Consider the following 27,834-nt stretch of genomic DNA (forward strand, 5'->3'; position numbering starts at 1 on the left):
TTCCAGCTTTTAAGTCTTTCATGGCTGGCAGCTGCCCAGGAAGCAACTTGCGCAGGGATTTTTCTTCCTACCTCCACATTTTGGCACCGTAGCTGGATGGACCTTTCTTTGGTCTGACTGGACTGGTGATGCACCAGGAAGCTCTTGCATCTGGCAGGGTGGTCGACACATCTTGCATGTGGCAGGACAAGAACTTTCAGCTTGTTCAAGAGGAGAGAGAGTAGAAGATGGCAAAAAGCTGAAAAGAGCAATAAAACAAAACACTTCGATCTCTTACCAGCAGCAAATGTCTCCAAAGGCTTTTCTGTGCTATTTTAGTCTTCCTTTTGACAAAAAAGGTATGTATGAGCTTCTGAATTAAAATGAATCCATATAATATGAGTATGCTTTGATTTAAAGAGTGTCCTACTAACCATTATTTATCATACTTTTTGTTATGTCAAATCTTGGTGTCTAGACCCAAATGCAGAGAGAGCGGAGGCAGTGGTCGAGGGGTAACAGAATTCATTAGAATTCAGAGGGTTCGTGGAGGGGGACGTAGTGATATGAGCCGGGCTGGTTGGCAGGCAGGCAAGGTCATCTGGGCGCTTCTCAGGTGGAACTCTGGAAGCTGGAGTGAAGAGGCACTTGAGTTTTCTGCCCCGAGGTAGAACAAGCACATAATCATATAAGAATGAGCTCACCAATAAAAAAACACAAGACGATCCGTGGAACGTAGAATATTAATTCTTGGGAAAAACCCAAAGCTAACACAATGGTTAGAGGCCCTTGATATAGTCACCATAACTGGCAGAACAATGTGGCACCAGAGTGGAGATGAGACCGGTTGATGAGACAGCTCTGACCTGTTAAGACATGGATTTAAGACCTCTGAGGGTGACCTGTGGAGCCTGGCTGCCAGTATCCAAGGTTTCCCAGCAGAACATCCCATTGTGATGAGACGATCAATGTTATCAACATCACATGCCAGTGGTTTTAATGTTGTGGCTGATTGGTGTATATGTCATCACTAAGTGGATCATTCACGTTTGTGTTACATCGAGGGTTTCCTTGAAAAGAAAAAAGGAACACTTACTTCTACTTAGTCATCCTACTTTCTCTACTTAACTGGTTTGGTGTTGCATTCAATAATGCACTCATACATCTGAAGTGTTGCTTTTTACTGCAAGATTATTTTTAAACCCTACCATTGTTGGGATAAATTGAAGCTTTTTAAATAGGGAATCAGTCGCAGTTGAAGGCATCATAAATATGTACAGAGGAACTAGCAGGTATCTTATATTATACAATATATATATATATCTATATTGTAGCAGACACACTATGGTGATTTTTCTTTTGACAAAAATTAGTCATAGATATCTGTGAGAGCACCTTGGGAAGGAGCCTGAGAGCTAAGGATATCATTGCTTCACATTTATTGTTGTGCTACAGTTAAACTTGTGTGGAATAACTTTTTTTCAGACTGTTGCCACTTCAGTCTAATGCTGCGGTGTGGTTTTTGTTCGCCCTGTAATGTCTTTGGAGTGGGGTGAAGGGGGGATTGTGTCTGGGTGGGTGGGAACCAACTCCATAATAAAGATCACGTGTTGGCTTCTGTGTTTTTTTTTCCTGCTGCGAAACAGCGCCTCGTAGCGGAGGAGCGCAGCATGGCAAAAATAACGGCACTCAGGACCAAACCATTCACTTGACCATGAGGCGATGCAATCACAGCTTACCAAGACTCAAGTGGAAATGTCACTAACCCATTATGTGTTTGAATAAGTAAAATCGTAATTCTGCCAAATACAAATAAGGACAGATTTTCCGTCACAGACATTTTTGGAATATTTTTGAGGATTGTTTTGTTCCCCGTGCATTCAAAAGCAGTGGTGCGGTCCAATAGTATTGAAGGCAAAGCTTTAAAACGTTTGTTTTCACCGAGAGGAAGAAGTGTCGCTGATACTCACCGCTGCCGCGCTGGGCTTTTAAAAACGGTTGTGACATTTAATTTGTATCTCGTCGGCTTTCTGACAGCAGTTTTCTTAGCTTGCCATGGCTCTGTGCGGGGGTGTCGGAGCCATGGCTTTGCCCAGCGAGCTTATCGTTCACATATTCTCCTTTCTGTCCGACCGAGACAAGCTCCGGGCCTCGGCCGTATGTTCACGATGGAGGGAGTGTCTCTTCTACCCTGCGCTGTGGACCGAGCTCAAACTGCGGATAGGTGGTGGGTGTAACGGTGGCGGCTCCAGCTCGGAGGAGAACCCGAAGCTGGAGTTCCTCATGCGGAAGTTCGGTTCCTTCGTGCGTGAGCTGCAGCTTGAACTCGCACCGGTGGAAGGCTACCTGAGTCCTCTGAACAGCGACCCGTCGTCCACCAGGATGGACCAGCCTCCGGGTCCCGATAATGACCCGCAGCTCTCCGAGCGATGGAGGGACGCCATGGCCACCTATTTGGACCAGGTGCTGTGTGTGTTCACCAGCATCCGCAACAACAGGTAGGGTTAACATACAATATGTCTAAAATCCCTTAGTGAAATTTCGTTTGTATTCGATTTAAAACAGGAATTCGCATGACAGCTGCTGGGTTGTTTGTAATGTCATGGTATCTGATGCGTCGCAGTAAGCTAGCAGCTAGCTAGCTTAGTTAGCTATAAACAAACCCTGACATTAGGTGTTACGTAAGCGGGTCATGTCTTTGCAGTGGAGTTAGTAGCTAACGATATCATCATACCTCTCAAGATGCTGGTAATACAACAGCATTGAAGTACATCTTTTCACGCATACATGCATCAAATTATGGTGCGTTAACGCCAAGTCAAACGCTCGTCTGCGTTTCTTTTGTTGCCAGCTCTATTTTCTGTGTTAGATTGGGGTCTTCATACCAATAGATACAATGCAGCACTGGTGGTGGCTAGAGAAGGCTTTGTTGGTTGTGACTTGCTGATATCAGCACTGACACACACACATATGCAGTGTATGTGTATATACATTTAGCTCTCGTGTTTCATTGCACACTGGAGGATATATTCACTTATGTGTTGCATACATGAAATTCAGCCACTTGGCTCTTTTCTGCTATGGAGGTAACAACTATATGTGAGACTTTGAATGTTAAGATCACTGAATGTAGTGCAGAGCTCCTGTACGTCATACCTTCTCCCACATTCTCTATTATTCTCCACGGTCATTTATAGCACTGAACTAGCACCCCATCCAAAGCCGTGCAGTTCATGTCTTAGTTCTGCTGAGGGGGCTCAAACCTTTTCTGCTGTGTGGCTTCCTCTCATTGAGCAGCTTTCCACACTTTCTGTTCAAAAACCCACCGACAAACCTACGTCAGGGTGTCAGCACACAGACTGAATTTGCTCAGCTTTTTGATGTGGTTTTAGTGGAGAATATTGGAAGCTACAGACAACTCAGAATCTGGAAATGAACAAAGGTTGCAGTGGTTGGAGCATGACTTTTTCTGTCAGTACAAAACAGTACATTAATTCTTCGTGTACCAAGGTTGGCGTGAATTTGGGTGTTTGGTACACGTTGAGTAGACATGTTCTAATATTATGAAACCAAGATTCAAATCCAGCCCGTGCAGTCTGCAGGCCCTGCTCAGTTCCTTATTACAAGACTGCCAAAAGCAAACCAGCAATAAAAATAATTCTCCACTAATGATGTTATCTGATATATTTTATTGCTTTTCACTATTTTTTGCCAATTCTAACCTGTTGACCACTGATAACAAACACCAGCTGCCATACCTAATGTACGCTCCCATGTTATCAGTTGACAGAAAGTCAGTTTTTCATGAAGCTAACTTTCACAAATCAACTGATATGGGATGTTTAAAGTAATGAGAATAGATAAGTAATTGTTCCATTTTTTGAAGCTTTGCTGTCAGCTGATTTTCAGGAAGTGGGCTGCATGAAATTTAATGTGCACTGTACCTAGTAGGTAGGCCCACGTCATGTGTGGCTTCATGTCGCACTTGTGGTTTATAATCTCTCCCCACAACGTACAGTGGTGATTTTCAACATCATCATACAAACAAATGTAGAAAGCTTGTTGTAACTGGGTACATTGTGAACTCTGCATTTCCCTTGACTGCTTTTAAAGGCATCAACCTTTGCATTGTATGGTGAGTTACTCTGTCATTCCCACTCCTAAATTGCAATTTAGGCTTAGCTGTGTATCAGGTCAGTCTGCTCAGCATGCTCACTAAAATGTGGGATCTTATACTTTTCTCATGACAGATGTCTCAATAATTACTGTTACCTCTCACTTTTCACCTCAACACTTACTAGTGTTTATTTGCTGTTGTCCACGGAAATATTCACTCAGGTTTGAATGATAATTGACCACGAGAGGAAACCAACCCATCTGTTTTAAATTATTGCTTAAATGGCTAAAACACGCATATCTTTGTGTAATGCCAGTTGCCTGTCAGTTCAAAACAGAGCATTTTGCTCCAAAAACATCTTAAATATGGCTAAGAGGACATGTTGGCATAGATTAATCTTGTATTAAATATTGTTGTTTCCTCTCTGTACTTCCTCTTTCTCTCCTTCTCTAGAAATCTGCAGAAGCTGAGTCTATATGGAGACACCTGTATTCTCCAGCAGGAGGGACTGTTGGACAGCTCCAACCTACATCAAATTCACCAGGGAGACAAAAAGATCAATGAGTAAGCTCGAACACAGCAACATCAATCATTTTCTGTCCACTGTCAGAAATGGTTAGATTCAGCATTTGTTTCTGTCCAGAGAGTGGTTCTTGGATTGCAAATAGAATTTGCTTTATATAAGACTGCAACATGGTTGTTATATTGGGATGAGTAATCGCAGAGCATGAATGGACAAGATAGTATTTGTTGTGATTTTGGTATTTCCGTGAATGTTTGCGTGGGAGTGTTATATACAAAATGGCACCGTTGGCACCCTTACTTGGAATTGAAAAGATTGTGTCTTTGGTGTTTCAGAATGATAATAATTAACAACATTGGTAGATGTTCTTAAGACAGTTTGGCACAACACAGCTCCAGCATCACCACACCGCATCATAACAACCTGTCTGCATAAAACACTTGCTGTGTGTGTGAGCAGCGTTCTGTCAACAAACTGTTGCTGTAATGTAACTCTGAGTGCTTAGGAGCAGTAGGCTCTCTGTGGATCAGTCTCTGGAGAAGGATTGTTTAGAGACTGAGAATTATAAACGATGATATATCGTATACCTTTTAGAAACTTTGGTCAAATCTGAAGTTATCCGCAGGCTTGCGGACATTGCTTTGTTGAGTCTAATGTTAGTTTACTGATGTTGCACTGTGTATACTGTATATATGATTGTGTGTGTCAGGGCATTCAATTATGGGACTTATTTCAGCGCACACAGGCAATTTATTGTCCAGGACAGTGTATGAATTATTACTAGTTGTGATGGTCTGTCCTTTTCATATCACAGTCCTTCATAGCAACCAGTGTGGGTTTGCTTTGCAGCTCGGTGGTAGTGAGGTGGGTGGCATTACATGAGAATGTGATGTCAATGGACACCTTCTTCTTCATGCCCGTCGTTGTAGGACAGGTCTGAGGATTGCACACAATCTAGATTCTTCAGTAGACCCTGTGCGTTGAGTAAATGCTTGTATTGAATTATCTAAAGGCCACAACAGATATTAATAAACTGAAAAAATATTATACAAATTGGTTTTCTCAGTGCAGTGTTTTCCCATTGTTTATCTCTTTCTTTGTACAAATGTGTATCCTGGTATTATTCTGATTTTCTTTGCTCACTCAAAAGGTTTTTTGCTTTAGATCTCATTTGAACTAACATAAACAGCACTCAGGCAGCTGTAGTCTCTTCTGGTAAAGTGAATTGAAGCTAATTCTCATCATCCCTGTCTTCATTACGCTTCCTCTGTGCTCTCTGCAGAATCCAGCAGTTGTTCATGGAGTTGTTGTCTAACAGCAGGCAGCTGAGGTGGTTGTCTTGTAGCTTCATGCTGGGTCTGGTAACTCCCTGCTCCTTAGCCTGCTTGTCAAATCCTTCAGCTGAGACCCTGCAGCACCTCAGCTTACTGGACCACCAGCTGGGTATGTTTGGGAAGGATCTATTTGTAACCGTGAATGCAATTAAATTGTATTATATTAGTTTAAATCACCTCTTGAATTTTCCTCAGGTCCCCTCATCTCTCCATCAGAGCTGGATCGTCTATCTAATCTTCACTCTCTGGCTCTGGATTTCTCTGATTTGACATCTGAGCTTTGTGGTCTGCTGGCATCTCCACGGCGTACTCCACTGCACCGCCTCTCGCTGCTGCTAAACGGGGCTGCCCTGGAGTTCAAACCAGTAGAAGGGACAGCTACAGAGGACGACTGGAAGGCACTGGTAATGCAACAACCCTCTTATACCCCATTTAAATATATGCTTGCTAATTTAGGGCTTAAAATGGCTTTAGTTTCTCAGTCAAATAATTCCACACCAGCCACTTGCTCCATTTGATGACTACATGTAAATGTTGGTTGAAATGCCCTATGCCATTGAAACAACAGTTGCATAGCAACTTTCTTTGGTCTTGCACTGCTGCTTCCAGCTTTGAGTTTGATTAAATCTCCATATATAACTCAAGTTTACATGATCCTCCCCAGGTTCGTGTGAGTGCCAACCTGCGAGTGTACATCATGGCCCTGGAGGTGGACAGCTCAGAGCTGCTCAGGGTCTTAAAGCCAAGCCTTCCTCTGGAGCGCCTCCACCTCGATAGTTACAACACACTGGTGTCCGACGCCACATTGGAGCTCATCTCTCAGCAGTACAACAAAACGCTGACTCACTTCCTGCTCCTGAGGGATGACCCCGACTTCCCTGACCTCAGTGTCAATCGGAATGAAGACCCATTGGTCCTCTTGACATGGAGATGTACTCAGCTGGCTGTACTGGTGATACATGGTGAGTTCAGCTTGTTAATGCAGGGATACACCGTAAAGTGACTTTACTATTATTTTGGTCTTTTGGGCCATCTTTATTATGACACACATAAGTGGTTGAAGTAGTTGAATATAGTTTATTAATTTGTCCAGGCTTCGTTGGCGTAATCTGTGTTAGACTGGACCATTGTTGGTTGCTACAAAAAGAGAAACGAGATGCAATGTAGATTTATTTGCAAAGATTTTGACTTTGAGTCCGACTGCATCTATCTGGAGTGTTGATGACAAGAGTCTCACGGTGTGAAAAATTAAGCTGCTTCCTGGTCTGGTGGTATGGCATTGGTTACTTCTGTATCTTTTACCAAATGGCAGCAGTGTGAACTGAAAAGAGTGGGTGTTCAAGTACTGACTGTTACTCTAATGCCAGATAGCTTCAAGTCACACTACTACACATTCCTTCTAAATCTGTTGTTCAAACCTGATTACATTTTGACATTCAAGTGTACTTTTCAAAACATTCCATGGCTAATGTCAGCTATTTTTCGGTGGCCCCATTAATTGTACTTGTGGTAACTCAAGATAAATTTTCAATGCCAGGTGCAACCACTAAATATTAAATCAATGTTAATTGAATTATTGCACATTATTGAATCAATCTTTTTATTTTTTTGTTTCTGGCCACCCTACATTTAAGTCTTCCCTTAGCTCACCTTAGCTCTCCTTTGCTCTCCACCATCTCCTGAGAAAAATACTTAGCTCATTGGCTGCTAAATGCTATGTTCACAAGTCGGTTACCAACTTTGTCCATCTGATGTTCGGTGTCATGTGGGAAGTATACAGTGGGTGTAGTTTCGCTGAAAACCACTTTCTGCTTTGTGCTGATTAGAGCAGTGAGATTGAACCAATGAGTAAAGTTTCTGTCAGCAAAAATGAACAAAACGATGAGCTGAAAGAGGCCAGCGGTCTTTGTAGCACTGCGGGTAACTGCAGCGGTTTAATTTCTGACGTGAAGCCGTTTTCTGTGTGGGGAGCAAAATCTCAAACATGTGACAATAGCATATTTTCCCTGGAAACCACTCGGTCTAGACATTGCTAATATTACTGTTTTGTCAGTGCGTGTAGCAACTGCCATCTGTTCCAGGATCTTTGTCTAGAATAAGGTCAAGTTGGTTCATCCAAGCATCTATGTGAGGAAAGTATGAATGGGGAAACAAAATAAAATTACAGTAAATGGTAACCACATGTTTTTTCTTTTCTCATAATATCATCATATATTATGTCGTCATTTGTATCCAGTGGTATTTTGAGTGGTATCATTTTCATTATTTATCTTTAATTGTGTTAATTAATTAAATAATGGATTAGTCCAACCTCAATGAACATCTCTCCCTTTGTAGGTTACACTGTATGGTCACATAACTTGGTGGCCATCTCTCGGCTGCGTGGCTCAAGTCTTCGTGTCCTGACCGTCTCTGAGGAGAGCATCGACTTCGACCCAGACCAGTCGGTGTGCATGGAGGGCGACCCGGTTCACAACCTGGTCAAGGAGGTGTCACTGGGCCTCGGCCGTGTCTGGCACCCTTGCCTGGATTCAAGCCTGGTTTTGTCTGAACCCACCCAGCACTTCCACCGCGAGCTGCACGCCTTCAGCATGGGCATGTAGGCAGGGATGACAAATGCAACACATCACAGCTTAAAGTGCATCAAGACCAGGTCAGACTAACCAAGTCCAAGTCAACTCAGACCTCTGTACGAGGCCTGAAGCAGACCTAAGTGAGAAATCTCAACTGGATCTTTATATCAATCTAGGAATTACATTATATGAACTTATGTGAAGCTGATTGTTTTTATTTTACTTTTATTTTTGCGTTTCTTTCACAGGGATTTTAGCAAGTCCTACCACTTTCTAAATGATTCAGTTTTCCAGCTTTGCCTTTTGTTTATCTAGTAAGCCAGTAAATTGGACAGACAAATGTAATCTTTTGATGTTTTAAATCTATTTTCCAACTAAGACTACCCAATTAAAATTGGATATTCTATTTTTCTTGATAATTAGTTGGTATTCATTCAGTTTGACGGCATACCAATCTGTGTACTCTGACCACAGGCTAGACTTTATGAATTATGACCATTTTAATTAGTCTGCTGAATCTGGTCATTCTGCTGCTCTCAGTGCACTCTGGTCTGGCCCAGTCTGGTCTGGTCTTGATCAAGTATTCAGAACTCGATGTCTATCCTTCACCATAATAACCTCCAGAGCCTCTGTATGATGTAACTATGATTTGTTTATTCTTTTTTGTTTCTTTTTTTTATTTGACCGCTTTTGATCTCTCCCTGCTCTGTGTATAACCTTGTTTTACCTGTGTGGTGGTTCCCTTGCCTGTATAGGCTTTGTGTGTATTTAAATACAGATATATTATTATCCTGCTCACCGCTAGAACAGGACAGGCAGGCGGGTTGAGTGATGGACCAGTGGGATTTAGGGGAGGGGAATGTGTGTTCCAGCAAAAGCTATTCGCTTTAGTTGTGAAAGTTTTTTTTTTTTTTTTTTTTTTTTGAAATATTTGCTCTGTGTCGGTCTGTCTGTCTGCTCCACTCTGACAAAAGTTGGAGTTTGTAAACAAACCGATCAATCACTTCCTTGGTAACACAACCTTAGCTGCTTCTGCTGTTGTTCCGAAAGAGCACCTTGTGCACTTGTCCACTAGTTTGAGAGCCTTGCCAGCAGAGTGGAAGTGTCCACTGTAATGTGGCAGGAGCTCATCAGTTTTAATGTTGTTTTCAGCAACAGCCATGTCAGTGCTATGACTCAGATTTATGTCCATTGTAAAGTGAGTGGCATTCCAAAGCCGAACGGTTTCATTAAGGATTTTGAGCATCTTACTGATGGTGTTACGGAGAATATTGTTACATGCTTGCAGCCGACACACTTCCCACCCTGCTCACCTGTCGACTTTTTAAGAAACCTCACTAGTCCATAACAAAGGGAGCCTCATCTTCCGTCTGACATTCAGAGCCAAACGATAAGATTCAGCCTGTCACAGTACCACTCACCCCAACTGTTTTGTTTTGATCTGTAGTGAGCTGGTTGTAAATCTTTGCAACTTTGTTCTATATTCACAGTGAATATAGCTGCCTTTGCTCTCCTCTAGAGGTCAAGACTTGTATCACTATTTCAGAGCCCTTTTATAGAAAAATGTCAAGTCCTTAAGTCAAAGAAGAGAACAGAGTGTGCATCATAATTTGAAAGGCTCTGAAATTTAGAAATCTTTAATTAGTTGTGCATTACTCCAACGAGAAAAAGGGGTTTCATTCCATAATGCCATACATAGAAATCTCTGTGACTACTTCACAGTTCATGGTGAGGCCATGCTAAAACAACACCAATGCTTTGTAGGCACAGCTTCCTGAGGTTTCGCAGTCATGCCAGTTGTTTTGAGGGCAGGAACTATTTATTTCTTGTCATGGAGTAAAACTTTTCATGCTAAAGAACAGGGAAAAGAAAAGTGTGTACTGAATGTAACTTAACTCCCATAGTGTCATTCTCTTGGCCAGTCAGGTTTTTGTTAACATTGAAGGCTTACTGTATAGCTGTCATTTCCGCAGAAATTTGGCAGATGCACATCTTGCCACAAACAGCCAGAGCTGCTGCCTAAATAAGTTTGGACATTGTACGTCCCACTGACGGCCAAGGCTGGTTATTTTTCCAAGAAGTGGCACCTACAGCACAACAAGGTTTTGGGTCGTTTGGCGTTTTTCTGTGGTGAAGATTTTCTCTGTCAGTCTCAGGTAGGCTCTTAACATCACTTTGACCAGGACAGTGGTCGAATAGGGTGTGTGAAACAATCAGTGAGTGTAAGATATTGTCTTTTTTTTTTTTATTTCCTCTTGAGTCACAGTTGCCTTGGAAACAGCCCCTTGTTTTCTGGATACAGTTGTTGTTGTTGTTATTAACGATGTTGTTTATCTTGCCATCTGATAAACCCTCGCTCCGCCATGGTTGAGGGTGTCAGCAAACCTAATCATACATTTGTTTTTAAAGATTAAGGTTGATATAGACTAAAGGATGGCTCATTGCACATGTTTAATATCGGCAGTAGATGATGTGGGGAGCAGAGTGGCCGTGGAAGAAAATCCATGCTGTCATAGAGGACATGCTGGGCCCAATTACTGTCTGAACTGAATGTAGTTGGAACAACTTCTGTCTGGCACAGTGGATCTGTCTAGCTGGCTTCCATTAACTAGGGGGAAGGCATTACTTTGATTGAATCATAATTGCCTTTTCATAGTCTGATTCTAATTTTGAAAATTTACCAACATAATGCCTTTGCCCTAATAAATGAAATATGTTGTTCAGGCTCTGTGGAAGAACGAGCACGCCATGTTCAGGGCTCGAGCCAGACCAAATATTGTGCCCCACAAAAACCTAGTTTTGAGTATGACCTGGACCAGTTATCTTTCCATCTGGTGCTCCAGTGTTGTGGCTGCTGTGATACACTCGGGTCTTGTTAAGGCATTTCCTGAGCTGAGTTGGGATTTTACAAGCAAAATCAAAGTTGGGTTGAGCCTTACTTCCGTAGGCAAATACCGTCACCTTGCCATTGTTTGGAAAGTTACCCTCCAAGATGGCTTCAGCTCAGTAACTGTTGTGCACACCATGGCACTTTAGAGGTCGGGGCAAAGACATTGCAGACTGTGAAGGTCCATATCAAGGTCTGTAGTTTACAAGGTCGACCTGCAACTTTTTTCCCCTCGGACTGATATGGAACCAGAGTTATACAATGTGCCGGCACTTTTCTTCGTTCTGAATGAATTGGTTGATGAGTTAGTGGGCCTGCAGCTACCAAATGTCTGCTTATCTGTTAAGGGACCTTGATGGTTTAGCCATGATAATCTCTCTAGTCCTTGGTCCATATCTCAGGATAAATGCACTCTGGTACCAAGAGTTTCTTTTAAAGGCTGCCTGTGGCTGTACACTCACACACTTGGAGGCGATTGCAATACCAACGTAACACATTCAGACCAAAATATGTTGGTTTTTATCTTATCTTCCTCCTCCCCCTGCACTTTTCCCTGCCATTTTGTTTTTTTAGAGCACAACTTTGCTCCTTTATCTGAGATGTAACATGTTATTAGTGTGTATTGTGTGTAGACATCGCCTGATCAGAGGGGGTAATCACAGTGATATATAGTAGAATGTAATTTCAAACTAGATAATCTGATCCGAGCAAATGGATCTTTATGAACAACCGATTTTAAACAGCTGATTTTACTAAATTCACCCTCACCCGCGGTGTGTGCTTCCTCCTGTGTTTCCTGCCTGCTCAACTCCCCTCATGACATTGGCTGCACAGTGGAATCAGATCGCAGTGTTTGAGGGCCCTCATGTCTCTGCTCAGAATAAGGGGAGGGACTTTGACTTTCCCTGAGTGATGGTTAGCTAGAGCAGAATTGCATTTTTCTTTAACTATAATATTCCCATTTGGAAAATGTCTACTGTTCTAATCATGAAGAAAGTCTTCTGGAATGGAGGCTCAAGGACAAAATCTTTATCAGAAGCCAATGTGACAAGTGGTGATCATATAAATATTTTAGGAAAGTTCAGGCCACAAATCTGGACAATGAAGACGATGTAGACGAAAGCACAAGAGCAGAAAGGCATCTTGATTTTTTGCTTCAGTTTTTTTTTTTTTGTTTCTTTACCAAAACACACCAATATTTTAGTGATGATGGTGTGGAAATAACTCTGTGTTGTTCTGGCAAGGAGAGAAGAGGTGAGACAAAGTTCTGCCAGTGGGACATTGCTGACAGGCACATTACTTTACACTCATATAGTCACAATATAGCATAGCATTTTCAGAACTACTATCAGTGGGGAAATGACTTATCCGTGAGCTCTTTGTGTCATCCCCTATAGCTAAATATTGAGCCATCTCGTGCCTGAAAGCTTCTGGAGTCTGCTTTTCAAACCTCTGCTCTCCCCAATTTATTATTAGCCGTGTGTTTGTTTGTTTGTTATGTTGTTAGTTCACCCTTTAAGGAGGCAATATTAGAAGCTACAGTAGTTAATGTTTCAGCACGCATGTGTTTTAATTTTTCTTGGAGCGTGCCTGTATTTCTTTTTTTTTTTTGCGCAAGTTGTCATGTAAGCATTCAAAAGTATCTAGTAGAAACGTGTGAATAAGATGGTATGAATGTGTGTGTGTGTGAACAAGTTGTCAGCAGCCATCATGTGTTTTCTGCATACATTTGTGTATGTGTGTGTGTGTGTATTTAAGGGGGGGATCATGTTAGGCAGTGTAGTCTTATCACTTCTGCTGCAGCAGGAAACAGGAACAGAAGTCATTCGTTCTCAGGGTACAGTCGGAGGGAAAGTTACAATAGCTCAGGCCTCTAGCTCACTCATACGAGTAACAGGAGTCACTGGATCTGTTCTCCTCCCTCGATGTGTTTTAAGCTGCCAAAGACCACAGTGGAACAAACTAAAACCCAGACACAAGTCTATCTGAAGTGCCCATGTACGCACACACTGGCAGGAGGCTGGTCCAGTATTCTTCTCTACTCTACACCTTGTTCTAGTGCTTTCCATCATGACATTTCTTTTGTCCTGACTCATAGTGGTTCCACTCCACTCTTAGGTTCTCACACTGACGACTACCATTTTGTTTTTGTGTGTCTAAACTCTGCCCTTGTTGTACTGTGGACCAGACTGTGCTGGATGAGGCAAAATGTCAGCTGTGTTGTTGTGTGGCTGCTGTCAAAAGAGACCAAAGCAGACCTGTACGCAAAGGTTGGTCAAATGTTGTGCTAGAGGCTGAACCCTATGTTCAAAATGTAGGCATAGTTATGTCACTATATACATCATATGTCACTTAATAAGGGTATGCCACATTGGTGCCCAGCTTGTACAATGTGGCCAAATTCCTGCATGTTACAGAGGCATCACAGAGCAAAGCAAGGCCTGTCACTCGAGTGCAGCTTCCTTCTATAGTGTGACAAAGTTGGACCATGTCAGCCGTATTTGTTCAACACCATATTTCTCCCTCTCTGTTTTTCCCATCACCTGTTTCACTGTGAGGAGTGAGTGAATGTAAAACTAAAGGCGAGGAGGACGAGGAGGTTCGGTTCAATATCAGAACACGTCGGGGCTGAGCACTCCCTCAGATGCTTCCACAAGCTACTTTCTGACAGATTATAGCCTCCCGGCTGGGACAAAGGCCTGTGTGCCCGTGGCCAAGGTCAAATTCAATGTGGAAGTGTTCAGCCCCCGGCTTTTAGAACTGTAAAGTGATCCGCTGCTAGAGATCTGCTAGGAACAGGACATTCCAAACTGGGGTTGCTCAGGCAGTCTAACTAGCAAACAGATACTACACGGCTAGTGTCTGCATGGAAATTAGACTCTCTCTCTCTCTAAATATATATATATATGCTATATTTTTTTTACTTTGAGTGAGTTGATATGTTTTGGAAGAGATCAGGGATGCAGCTTGTGTTGACTAGTCACACCAGATTACCAGCTGGTCTGAGCAGAGCGGAGGTGTGATACCTGTTTATTTCGAAGTGGCTGTTTAAAGTGTGTCACCCTTTCAAAGGTCGACCATGTTTCTAACGCGTGTTACTGCAACACCAAGCTGTGCTTTCACTCGACGCTTCAGCATACTGAGGCCATTTCAAGGCCTTTTGTGTCCGGTACACTAAAGGTAACACATGAATGCGACTGTGCTGAAATGAAGGACTAGCTGCTGTGTCCACGAAGTGAGTTGGGTTCATCTATTTCAGTCAGTCTGCCAGGTTAAAAAACATCAGAACACACATGAATACACACAGAACATGGTCACTCTGGATGCAGAGGGGCACCTCATGTCTGTGCTGGACTTACTTAACAGCACATGCAGACAGAAACACAGAGCTAGCAGAGACTTATTTTGAAAGATTTCTGCTATTAAATGACGTTTGAAGGCTCTAGAGGGGAGATGGGCTGTCAGTTATTCAGGAGACCATTAGCTGCAGCTACTGTACATTGATGTGGTCACAGCCAGTTCAATCTGCCCCTTTGACCTCTTTGTTTTGTTTAGATTGTTCTCTGCTCTTTATATGCATTCATAGAGATATCCCAGAAGACAACAGGGTACCCTCTGTGGCCTGATGAGTAATTGAATCCGCGGAGCTGGCCTCTCATGTTGCCCATCTGAGACAGTTGACAGTTTATTCAAACTGTTAAAATACAGGGACCTGATAAGTCTGTCCTACCAGGCTCAAATACAAAGAGTGGGATTCGACACTTCTTTCCTGCTACTTAATAGTATTGACGTGGACAGAAGCGTTAGTGTGTTATTTTAGTACCAAAGCAGCAGACTGTGTCAGATCTGCACCAGTCTAAACGCAGGCTCAGAGCCACAGGCAGACACACATCACACACACGACCAGTTTCACATCCACTTTTGATCTTTGCTCAGACTCGATGCCAGCTTGAGAGTTGGTGATGTTGACTCTGGGATGTTTTGGAAACTCAAACTCGCTGTCAAAGAGAGGCAGTGAGATGGTTCTGGGCCTAAAGCCTTCTCTAAAAGAGTTTCAGGGAAGGTTGACTTGTTTCTGAAGGGATTACCATTAAAGGACAGGGTTTCTTTGTCACAATGTGAGAGTTCAGACGCTTCCTGTTTGTTTTATTTTTTTATTGAAATGCTAAGACCATAGACTACTACCAGTACATGCAAGACCTCTGAATGGGCTCACACAGGGCTGGACTCTACAGGAATGTGAAGAATCTGATTAACATCCTGATATATGTTTCTGTTACTTGGAGAAAAACACTGGATGTGCATTGCACTGGTATAAAATCAGTCCTGTGTAACAGAGGTAGATAGATGTGTGTGGACTCTGATATAATCCGGGAGAAGGAGAGGTTCATACAGAGCAAGGACTTTAGCAGTTGGCCACACTGAGAGCCTCCAGTTTTTACTTCCAGCCATAGCTGACACTAAATCTGGTTTTGCAGTAAGTGTATGATGATGATCCCAGCATAACAGTGACATAAAGGGTATTATCAAATATCGTCACACTGCATTTCTTGAGAAGAAACAACAAAATGGCACTGATTGCATAACCTGGCCAAACTCTGTCAGTCGCTCTGGTGCATATCCCAGAGGTTAGTGTGTAGCGCCTGGCTATATCAAGGAACTGATAGATATTCATGCTCAGTGTCAGCCAACTATCTTCATTTAGATCTCAGCTACTGTGGCTCTGATGTTTCTGGCTGCTAAACAAAGTCTTTCTTGTCAAGTCTGGAGAGCCAAAGCTCCTAATTAGCCAGGCAGGCAGGCCTGCTGCCCATTCCAGCCTCACAACTATGCAAGAGGAATGCATATAATCCACACTCTTCTCTCTGTTTTGGTTCTGTTTTTATATTTTCTTTTTCTTTTTCTCACTGTCACACAGTAGAAATGAAGACGTACAAACTAATAAGAACTTGCAATGACAATACTTGGCCTTATGATGATTTATGAAAATCTTATCAGTTTTAGTTTTAAGATCTTTTGATTCTGGTCAGCCAGCCCAGCGACAGCAGCGGTGACGGCGGGCTCACTCTTGGTCTCTGTGAGACTGGCTAGATGGCCCCTAGTTTTATCGTGGTACGAATGTTGTGCATTTGTTTAAAATCAGGACAGTTTGCAATAACAGCAGTCTTACTAGTGGCCACAAAGGGGCACAAGCAGTGCTGACAGCGCCCGGCTGCGTCTTTAGAAAACCATAGAGGAAGAAATATAAACTATATAAATATATAAACTCACACAGTGCATATTTGTATAGGTATCAACAATGCATTACCGCGGTATACTCTTATGCAACACATGTCCGGGTTCAATTTCTGAACATGAAGTATATTCAAAAAAATCACACAGACTTTGTAAATCAGAAGCTATGTTGTTGTGTGTTTTTTGCGAAAATGGTTTTACCATCCTCAATGTTGAATATTCTGAGCGTTATGTTCCTGTGTGATTGTGTTTGTTAAGTGAGCACATAGCAGTGAGTTTTACCTTCTTCCTGAAAGCAGGGAACCAGACGTAACCCAAAACACAGCTAGACCAGATTTCAGGTCACAGAGCAGATTATAGATACATTTCAAGCATTTCTTAAAAAATATCCAGATCAGATCTGTGAACAATTTTATAAACATCACGTCCAACTCAACTGAAATGTATCTGCATGATCCACTTTGAGCTGTATGGCTTCACATCTGTTGAAGTATTTTGCAAGCTGGTTTTTAACACAGATGAGAATAAAGAATTGCTCTAACCAACTTGGAAAAGGTCCACTCTAAGAACGTCCCTAAATTGTCTAGACAACTCTGACTTGAAATCTTTCCAGCCGTGTTTTGGATGAGTCTGCGGGGAACGAGTCCTCTCCAGCTGAGAGGACAGATTTTATCATCGAGAACAGTGTTGATCCATGGTTCTGTTGTGGAGAAATGGGAGGATACATTACAAACCTCCATACAAAACCTCTTTTAACTGACAGATGGCGTACACTTGAGAGGTCAACCTGCCGAATGTTGATTTGAATTAATGTTGAATGAATGCTCTCCTTCTTTTAGTCAGTGAATAAAAGCATTAAAAAGTAATTTGCTTCCATTGACTTATTATTTTTCTTTTTTGCCTTTCCATTTTCAGCTTCAGCTGATTTCTGGGTACATGTCTACAGACAGCAATACGATTCTCAGACTTCCTGAGGTTTAAAAGATGATGACTACTGTAAATTGTTTGGCGCAGGACTGCAAGTAATTATTATCTGCGGGAGGACGGGACTTAAAGAGACGGCGCTAAAACAGAACATTTTAGATGGAGTGGGAATATAGTGCTGCAGCACTGGACAGTATGAGTAAACAGATGTGTTGTTGGAGCATTAAAGGACGTAAATCTATTCTAGTAGTAACCCAAAATAAAATCGTGAACCTGAAAATGAGCAGAATATGTCTACGTTAATCATTAAGTCTATAAAAAATAAATAATTTGAGAAAAATGCTAATCACTATTTCCTACAGCCCAGAGAGCCATCTTTAGACTGCTTTTTTTCCAGCAGTCCAAAATCCTAACACTCATTTACTATCACAAATTAAAATGAAGCAGCAAATCTTTTCATTTAAGAAGCCTGAACCGCATAGGTTTGACTTTTTGACAGAAACATGGCGGGAATGATGAACTAATTATCCAAAGTGATTCATTGTTGCAGCTGTAGTTTGGAGGGTTATTAAGTACTTGAGGCTTGTTACCTCAAGGAGTCCTCAGGTTTCACAGTCTTTTCTCTGTTGGACTTGGGTGGCTCACCTGTATTCCCTCTAATCAGATGTTACTACAGTGGAAGTCATCTACAGCTAACCCCCTTCTCCAACTGACTGCAGAATATTACCTCAGTCATAATAAAATCTCACTGGTGGGAGTGAAACAAAACAGGATGTCATAGCCGAGCGAGTCACAAACAGGGGTACAGCTCCAGTAGGTTGGAAACCACTGTACTAGTGGACCTTTTCAAGCCAAGATAGATTTAATGTCCCATTGCTCAAAAAGCTTCAATAAAGAAGCATATGAATGGTCTCTAGCTTTACATTAAACAGACTCTAGCTGATGAGGAGGGGACACTGATATGAGCTCTTCTTAATGGGCCGCCACTGCAGGGCTTTCCCTCAAGGGGGACAGCAACATGAAACACTGCGAAATGAGATTTGTCCAGTGTCACCATGGCAACACAACAATGGGAAACGTTGGGGTAATTGTTGGTTGGTGATGGGCAGAGACAGAGGAGGTGAATAGAGGGGAAAGAGAAACTGAACGGCCGAGCCAAGGCAGACACACAGGAACAAAAAGAGGAGGAGTGATGCTTTCCCTCGGGTCCCACCTGCTGAGACAATGTGACATTTGCATTGTCCAATAACCATGTCACAAAATATCCCCGTTTCCTGATTTTACTTAATTATTATGATTATGAGACAAAAGCTACACCTGTGAACTGTAGAGCAAGGGAGCAACTCTACTGACTTGCTTTAATATGAAGAAAAGCACAGTCTGTGGTTGCTGAGACTAATGATTCATTCCAAGCGTAGCCTCAGTGGTTTGAATGCTTGCCCATAATCTTTGTCAGAAAAGCAGAGAAAAATGCACACTGCTAATTTGAGTTTGTTTTCTGATTCGTTCAAACCTCAGACAAAGAGGCTGTTCACGTCTGTATAATCAGACTATAAGATTAGCATGATGGTGTTATATAATAATAGATTTTGTGTGTCTCACAGTTACAGTGGAGATGACAAACAACAACGCACAAGGAGGCGCTTAATTATTCCCCAGCACTCAGAATGTTGATTAACACCAGCCACTGTGTCAGACACAGGAGAAATGATTAATACATTACTGTTTCAATATTGTTGCAACTCCTTCTTCTCATAGATGACTTGAAATGATCAGATGTTTACATATGTTGGTTGCATTAATTGGTCCGTTCTGGTAGATAATTAAGCCATCACTCTTTTCTTATTTCTTTGCTGGAAAATAGCCTGTGGGAAAAAAGATATTAAAAACACTGACGTAAATTGTCAGCATATAAAATAATATTGGATGGTACAGAAAGACAAAACTGATCAGAGGTATTTTCAAGCCCCACTATATTAACAGTTTGAAAGGTTTAGGATAAAACAAAATATCTTAGATCTGTTATGATGTAAGTTATGTGTGGTTTAGGGTGAATTTAACCATTAAGACCATTTTTCTTTTCGTTAATGTCTTTCACTCAGTGTTTTATATATGTTCTTGTGTGTGTAAAAGGTCTTAAAAGTTAAAAAGGTCAGAGGCCGCACCAACAGAATCGCCTTTCTCCCACAGAAAACACTGCTCTCAAAAATGTTTGACATACGTCAACATAGTCCCAGCTTTAATTCTGTGATTTCGTCACACCACACTGCGTCACCACGTCAAACATTTGCATAATCTATGCACAGCAGCTACTTTGGCACCTAAGAATTAATTTAGTGAAGCTGCTCTGATATTGTTAGCGGTGCTGGCTCAGGCGTGTGCAGCTGACCAATCGGGGCACATTTGGTACTCAGGAGGAGGGGCCTCAAAAGAGACTGGAGCTAAAACAGGGCATTTCAGAAAGAGGGGATCACAGTGCACTGGAGAGTTTGAGAAAACTGATGTGTTTTTGAGCATCAAAGCATGTAAACCTATTCTAATAGTAACCTGAAATACAATTATGAACCTGAAAATGAGCACAATATGGGACCTTTAATACTAACATCACCTTGTGATAAACAGTATACCTCAATTAACTCATTTCTACCTCAGTGTTTCAAACAATGAATATAACCCATTAAATATGAGCACTTGGATGCACGTAATGCATGAAGTTAACAACGCTGAATGCTGTAGTGTAACACATTGCCAATGTGAATAAGTCATAAGAATCATATTTGTTGTGATGGACTATAAACACATCTATAGTAGATAATGTTGCAGGTTGTGCCACACGCAGATGTGAACCAGGAAACTGACTGCGGTTTGATGTTTGTTTCACACTTTGATATGCAAGCGCTGCAAGAGCAGGACTCAAAGGGGTTTCATTTTCAATTTAAGACTCACGGTTCTCAACTCACTGCAGTTTGTGGTAAAGTTCAAAAGAGAGAGGCCTGCATACAGAGAAGAGAGGAAGAACGCCTGCACACCTGTGGCTCAGGAGAAATCCAACGAAATGAGGAACATTCTGTTTTGTTCTGTCACGGTATAAAAAACATGTCTTTTAACTTCGTCAAATGGGGCTGCTACATCCATTTTATTGTTTTTTTGCAAATATCAGTTTGTAGACGAATGTCTTTTGTTTAGAATTTATTTATTTGCTGGGTTGACAATTATCATCAAATTCTTGGTATGTTTGTTTATAGGTGAAACTATCCAGCTCATAAATTAAGAGTTGACTGACTGCTATAGAACAAGTTATGGTCCTATAATTCCTGGAGAGCAGTCCTAGGTATCCTGGGTCCCCTGAAACAACACCACCCACCTCCAGTAAAGGCTCATAATTTAACCTAATGTCACTGCTAATACTATTTTTGCAGCAAGGCTTTCTTTAGTGCTTTAACCCTCTGGGGTCCAGGGTAGAAGTGGCCCTTTTTTTGACTACTGTTGATTTAACCTTTAAATTTCACATGAAAAACTGTTTACCTTGCCTTGTTTGATGTAATATTTTTCAGCACAACCTCACTTGTGTGACTTTACAATTATTTTTTTCATTTTGACATACTGTATTAACACAATGGACCTAAAATAACACCAAAAAACATAAAATCCATGGAGAAAAAATGTTTTTTACAGTGAAAACTACTACATAATTGATGACATTAGATCGGTGGATCCTTTGTTTCCTCTTCATTGTTTTTAGGAAATATTCTAAAACAAACTGGCATGTGTTTATGTGGGTGTGAAGAATAAATCAAGCTCTTGCATGCTGGTAAGATGTTTCCAATTGACATAGCACTTAGCTTAGTACAGTCTTTTTCACTTTTATAAGCGAAACATTTACTGACTTTCAGGCAATGACAGTACGCGCATGAAGGGAAAGTGAAAACATGAGCGAGTCAATTGTGACACTAACCCCTGTCCTCACTTTTCGGGTTAAAAACTGAGCAGCAGGTGGCGGTATCGTGCCAACGTGTTACATGTCAGCTGAAGGCAAACGCGAAGAAGAAAAATGGACAACGGAGGATAGAAGAAGAAGAAACACACGTGATTCGCGCTAACTAGAAGCAAGATGGCGGTGGTGGTGCGGAGCTTGCAAGACCAGCTCGAAAAAGCAAAAGAAAGCTTAAAAAGTGTGGACGATAATATTCGTAAATTAACCGGACGTGATCCTAATGAATCCAGGTAAAAGGCCAGAATGGTTATTTAGCTTTCGGTATATTTGTAGTGACAGGCTAGCATTCATACGACTAGCGATGTGTGGTAGCATGAGTCGATTAGCTAGTTAGCAAACATTACCGCCTCCTCAGATGGCTTTGCGCTAACTGAGCCGACAGAGGCTCACCTTACTTCTGTCGGAACTGATGAATAAACATGCACAATGAGAAATAAACCCGGTTTAAATGTATACTTTTAACTTTGGAGGGAAATATTAAACCCATTAGGCCAACTATGACTAGGCCCTGTAGGCGTCTTCCGAGGGTCGGCCCAGACTTCTCATTTTAATGGAACCAACAGGCTCTGCTGCAAGTAATGTACAGACACATTTATAGAGAAAACAGTTTGGCCATCTTCCCCGGGACTGGTGTGAGTACTATACGACTGGTTTAGGTGTTGTGTTGACCTTGTTTCATGCTGTGTTTACAGACCGGGTCAGATCCGTCGGCTCGGCGGCCCCCTGGCAGGCCCCGGTGGAGGAGGTAGAGGCAGAGGAATCAACCTGCTCAGGTAAAGCTTAATGTAACGACATTCATGCTAATCCAGATGGTGGCGGACCGAATACTTGTAGTAGTCCTGCAAGCCGTGTCCAATTTATCTCGAAAACAAGTTAAATCTTATTCATGAATAACAGGAACACCAAACTCGGATCTTGGCGTACGACTTTTCGAAATGTACTCACAAAAGGACCCACTGACTTTATTGATGAAATTATGAATTTGTTGAATTGTTTCTCATTATTTTAACCACATGGTAGAGGTGTAAGTCGTGGGACGAAGCTTTGAATTTAAAGAAGGTTATAAATCACACTTGGATTTATATGAACCATTTCCCCATTTATTAAGGTTAAGGTAAACTTTATTATCCCACAGGTGGGAAATTCATGTGGTCACCATTGCACCTTATATTGCTCTATACTATACAGCATTAAGGAAGAACATAAAACATTTAAGAGGAAAAAAAGAAACAAAATGACAAGGCAGACGAAACAGTAAAAACCTTGAGGAAAACATGACAAGCATGTGTGAAAGTGTTCATTTGAAATAGTTTAAAAATACTGAGGAATTTTTTTGTCTAATGTTGTAAAGTCTAAGTGCTGTAGGCACAAAAGACTTGTTGTACCTTGTGGTCCTAATCTTCCTCTGCAGGATTCTGCCACTTGACCTGCTACTTCTCAAAAAAGTCAGGTGAAGAGGGTGGGTTGAGTCATTTAGGATTTGATCTATCTTAGGATAGACTGAACATCAAGAGTTCGATAAACGGCTTTTGACATAAAACTTTAGAGTTAAACCGCACCACAGACAACCACTTTAGATGTGCATGTGCAAAACATTATAGTGTTACTATAGGCTACTGATTCATTGTTACTGACATGAAGAAAACCCTATCAGTCGGACTTGATAGTTTTAAAGCATCTGCATACCTCTAACCACTGTCTTGTTCTTTCTCAGGCGTAGTCTCTCAGACATTGGAGGCGGCGGCCCCCCTGCCAAGCAGAGGGACATCGAAGGAGCCCTGCTCAGGTGATAAATGTATAGAGGCATGTTTATCATGCCGCTGTATTGATATTACCTAGAATTAGATTATTTAAATGTTTTGGCTTTTAGGCTTTGGTTCGTCTTGCGTGTAGAATTGTGTTTAGCGTATGACTGTTGAGCTGTTAGATTGAAATAAATTGATTTCTGATTGGACATCAACAACATTTCCAAAAACGGCTGCCTTAGGCTTAACAGCAGTGAAAGAATATGACTTTAATTACTTTGATTCATTGCTTTCTAACAGATGGAAAGCCTAAATTGGTATCTCTGCCCCGACAGCTAGGAGTGCAGAGTTACTATATTTGCATTGTGTCTGAAGTATCTGTTACTTACGCGATGTCTTATGTTTGTGTGTCTACCTGCAGGCTGGCGGGGGACCAGAGGGCCAGGAGAGATGCGCGTCACGACAGCGACGCCGAGGATGATGACGATGTCAAAAAGGTTAGAATAAGGAGTTGGCTCTACTGAAAAAGTGTTAGAAATGCTGTAAATATTAGATTAGAATCAACTCTATTGTCATTAGACACAGTACAAGTAAAGAGACAACGAAATGCAGCTGGTGTCTAACAGAAGTGCAAAAAAGCAGAACGTGCAAATTATGTACAGTATAAAAAGTGCAGCAAGACAGACATTACAGTACGTACAGTAAATATGTGCAGCTTGTGGGGAAACCGTTGGATGGCAATGGAAAATGACTGATTTTGATTGGTTGGCAGGTATCTGGACATGTCAATTTAAATCCACTTTTATTTTAGTATTCAATTTTTGTCGAGTAGCATCCTAGGTGAGTAGTTTTAAAAATAGGGATACCAAAAATACATCAAATGCTGCTCAGAAATGTCAGAAACTTAACTGTCACATTTAAATATCAGTTACTAGGACATACTGGTACAATCAGTGTTTGTGAGACAAACATGTTTTTTTTCTTCCCTCAGCCGGCGTTGCAGTCGTCTGTAGTAGCTACCTCTAAGGAGAGAACACGCCGAGACCTCATTCAAGATCAAACCATGGATGAGAGGGGCAAACAGAGGTAAGCTAACCTGAGCCACAAGCCTGCAGTCATTTCAGTCAGAGCTGTCAGCTGTGTAGTCAAATTTGTTCACGAGCAACAATAACCCAAAGATGGCCCATATTAATTATTAATGTATGATGGTGGCTTTGTGTTTTCGTGGTCAGGAATCGGCGAATGTTCGGCCTGCTGATGGGGACCTTGCAGAAGTTCAAACAGGAATCAAATGTCTCTACAGAGAAGGTGAGGAAAGCTGGTCAATTTATGGATGAATTGCTGAGATGGCTTGCTATTAAGGACGGCAGAGTATTATCAGTGGAATTAGACGGTTTTTCGCCATTTCTCTCCTTAATCCATCTGTGTCTCCATCCATCTATGTCAATCTTTTGCTTTTGTCTCCTCAGCAAAAGCGGCGTACAGAGATCGAGCAGAAGCTCGAGGTTCAGGCTGAGGCTGAGAGAAAGAAGGTGGAGTCTGAAAAGAGGGAGCTGTTTGAAGAGAGGAGAGCCAAACAGACTGAGCTGAGACTGCTGGAACAGAAAGTAGAATTAGCTCAGCTGGTAAGAAAATACACCCAAGTTTCTATAAGTTAACTTGTTTGAATTTGGTTTAGAAAATGAATGCATAGATATTGTATCTAGTAAGGTGTACTCTAGTGTAATGTTCAGTCATGTTTTGTAATTGTTCATAAAACAGATGAGACAGAGTTTTTACTTTGCCAGGATTAAATTCAACCATGTCTTTCCTACATTAATAGCAAGAGGAGTGGACCAGCCACAATAACCGTCTGGTGAAATATATCCGTACCAAGACCAAGCCTCATATCTTCTACCTGCCTGGAAAGATGTGCTCCGCCACACAGAAACTCCTCGATGACTCCACCAAGAAACTAAATGGTCAGTTAGATTCACACTTTAACTTTCACTATTCAAAGATTGCTTTGAACTTTGTTGACAAGATGTTATTCGGTCACACGGAGATGATCACTCTGTAATCTGTTTGTTGTTTCCTTGCAGCTGTATTTGAGGAGAGGTGTGAGGCTTTTGCTGAACACCTCAGCAAGATGGAATCCCGCCCCCGGCGTCAACCAAACCGCGACCAGGATGGCAACATGGCAGCAACAGGAATGGACCGCCCAGCGGAGGGTAAGCCCGCAGGTCAGGTAGTCAAGGTGACAGGTAATAAGGGGGATGTAGAGATGGAGGAAGAGGAGGAGGAAGATGATGATGAAGAGGAGGAGAGGGAGAGAGGGCGGGAGAAGGAGGAGAAGGAGCAGGAGGCAGACAGAAAGGTGACAGAGAAAGATGAGGGGGAGGAAAGGAAGGGAGGGGAGAAGGAGGTGTTGAAGAAGGTGGAGGAAGAGGTAGAGGGGATGGAGCTGAGGGAGGAGGGGAGTGAGGATAAGAAAGTAGGAGGTGAGGGGGGTAAAGACGGAGGGGACAGGGAGGAGAAGAGAAAGAAGGATGCCAGTCCAGGGTCTGAGGAGATTGAAATGGAGGTGGGGGGTGGGCCTGAGCAGGACAGTAAGGGAGTGGAGGGACAAACAGACAGTAAACAGGCACCCACAGACCTTCAGAATCAAAAGAGCCAGGACGCCCAGTCCTCTAAACCAGCTGACACCAGCCAAGAAGCACCAGAAAGCAGTCAGCCCGAGATCAGCCTCATCACAGAGGAGCCAGCAGTTCAGTCCTCTGGGGTTCTGGGTCTGGAGAGGATCCCAGGGTCTCAAACAGCCCCCAGGCAGGATTTGATCATCCCTAGCCTCAGGGACCAGGACTCAGCAGTTCAGAACCTGACAGTGGAAGGGAAACCAGAGGATGAAGCTCCCCAAAAACAACCTGATACCCAGGAGGCCCCCAGCATCACCCTTGCAACTGCTAAGGATGGAGTGGACGGTGGGAGAGGGAGGAAGAAGGACAAGGACAAGGAGTCAAGGAAGGGCCGCAGTCATAGCAACAGCTCCTCCTCTTCCTCCTCTGGCTCCTCTTCCAGTGGAAGCTCCTCCTCCTCAGGATCGAGTCGCTCTTCTTCATCATCTTCATCGTCTTCGTCCTCGTCATCCAACAGCAGCAGCCGAAGTCGCAGCCGAGACGGCAAGCGCAAGAGGAGGCCGTCAGATAGGGGCAGGAAGAAAGGAGAAGAGAGAAGTCATCGCAAGAGAGGAGGGAGTAGCGGTGGAGGGAGAGACTCAAAAGGATCAAAGGAGAGGAGGAAGAGGAGAAGTGATGAAGGGAGGGGCAGGTCGTCTCGGAGTGATAGGGAGCATAAAGATAGAGACAGGAAGGACAAGAGGCGCTAATCTGGTTCTTATTCAGCCTCCAAATGGCAACACAGGAAAACACGGAGGGAAAACAAACTATTTACTTTGTTAGACATAAGATCACAAAGGTTTTTAAAATCACTTGTCCTTGAAACGCCACAGAAACCTGTTGAAGTTTTAACGTAGGAGGATTTTTTTCCTCAGTGTGGGGATTTATAAGTCTCAAACTATGGATGACTGGTTCTAATTTTCTTCCTTCATTTTCCATTTACATGGTGACAAAAATGTAAACTGGACTTAGAAGTCACAGTACCTGTGGGGCGACTGTCTCTAAATAGAACCCCTTTTCAAATGGGTTTGAGACAGACGAGACTATTCAAGACCTCATTTTAATCATTTTAAATCCAAATGATTTAACTTTGGCCTGATTTGGGTTTTAAAAGGCTATTGGTGGCACTATGGAAAGATGGTGTTGAATGTTTTGGTTCCAGTTTTTTATCCTAATCATAATGCCACAGGCTGGGGTATTGATGGTTATGGAAGTGGTAACCATTAACGCACACTAGTTGTGTTTTCAAGTTGATGTGACAACACTGTTGATCCTCATTTATTTCCACCATTTGATCAATGTCGTCCTGATGTGTGCGTGTGTGTGTGATTTGCTCAAATTTTGTTTTTGAAAATGTTTTTTCATTTTTTTGTACAAATTGAAACGGCTTCAAATTAAAGGTGAGGTAATAGTCTAATTGTGTGTGATGTTGTTCTTCTAGTTGTTAGAGCTGCAAATGATAATGCAAGTGTAAAATGCCAAGATGCACAAAAGTGTTCCACCAGTTTCTCTGAATCTAAACATGAAATCAAATGTCTGACCCGACATTCCTCAATATCGCCGTTTAATTTACCCTTCTTTCCTGTTTTAATCTTAATTTTCTAAATTTGAAAAATCATAAAAAATGTTGCACTAAATGTGTGTCACCACCAGGGTAGGAATTTTGTCATTTTAGGGGCAAGGCCATTTTGCCTTCACTTTTTTTTTTCTTGGGGGCACCAAGGCCACATGACAGGGCACAAAGGCCATTGAGTCAAGTTGTGATGATTTACCTTTCAGATTGATACCATAACATACTAATTTATAATTAGACATGGATTATCTATTAAAACATTTTTAATACCAAGTTAATTTTACATCAGAAAACAC

At 42.1% G+C, this 27,834-nt stretch overlaps 2 protein-coding genes across 2 annotated transcripts; both read left to right on the forward strand.

Annotated features, from left to right (window-relative positions):
• Positions 1–1,639: 1,639 nt before the first annotated feature.
• fbxo33 (F-box protein 33) lies at positions 1,640–17,514 on the forward strand. Its single transcript, XM_030443815.1, has 6 exons — positions 1,640–2,477; positions 4,550–4,660; positions 5,902–6,062; positions 6,149–6,357; positions 6,618–6,915; positions 8,291–17,514. Exons 1-6 carry the CDS (start codon positions 2,035–2,037, stop codon positions 8,554–8,556), a joined length of 1,488 nt encoding a protein of 495 aa, XP_030299675.1. The 5' UTR covers positions 1,640–2,034; the 3' UTR covers positions 8,557–17,514.
• Positions 17,515–21,640: 4,126 nt separating this feature from the next.
• pnn (pinin, desmosome associated protein) lies at positions 21,641–27,382 on the forward strand. The gene is made up of 9 exons (XM_030443289.1): positions 21,641–21,796; positions 22,259–22,339; positions 23,281–23,352; positions 23,733–23,808; positions 24,303–24,397; positions 24,544–24,619; positions 24,781–24,936; positions 25,134–25,272; positions 25,393–27,382. Exons 1-9 carry the CDS (start codon positions 21,684–21,686, stop codon positions 26,673–26,675), a joined length of 2,091 nt encoding a protein of 696 aa, XP_030299149.1. The 5' UTR covers positions 21,641–21,683; the 3' UTR covers positions 26,676–27,382.
• Positions 27,383–27,834: the final 452 nt, after the last annotated feature.

Source organism: Sparus aurata, chromosome 16 (assembly GCF_900880675.1).
Source record: "Sparus aurata chromosome 16, fSpaAur1.1, whole genome shotgun sequence".
Lineage (NCBI taxonomy): Eukaryota > Metazoa > Chordata > Actinopteri > Spariformes > Sparidae > Sparus > Sparus aurata.

Excerpts from the sequence above, each read along its gene's own strand:
- pnn (XM_030443289.1), top strand. The coding sequence starts at position 21,684 with ATGGCGGTGGTGGTGCGGAGCTTGCAAGACCAGCTCGAAAAAGCAAAA. Across the intron at positions 22,340-23,280 it reads AGAGGAATCAACCTGCTCAG|GCGTAGTCTCTCAGACATTG; the intron begins GTAAAGCTTAAT and ends GTTCTTTCTCAG. Across the intron at positions 23,353-23,732 it reads ATCGAAGGAGCCCTGCTCAG|GCTGGCGGGGGACCAGAGGG; the intron begins GTGATAAATGTA and ends GTCTACCTGCAG.
- fbxo33 (XM_030443815.1), top strand. The coding sequence starts at position 2,035 with ATGGCTCTGTGCGGGGGTGTCGGAGCCATGGCTTTGCCCAGCGAGCTT. Across the intron at positions 4,661-5,901 it reads GGAGACAAAAAGATCAATGA|AATCCAGCAGTTGTTCATGG; the intron begins GTAAGCTCGAAC and ends TGCTCTCTGCAG. Across the intron at positions 6,358-6,617 it reads AGGACGACTGGAAGGCACTG|GTTCGTGTGAGTGCCAACCT; the intron begins GTAATGCAACAA and ends GATCCTCCCCAG.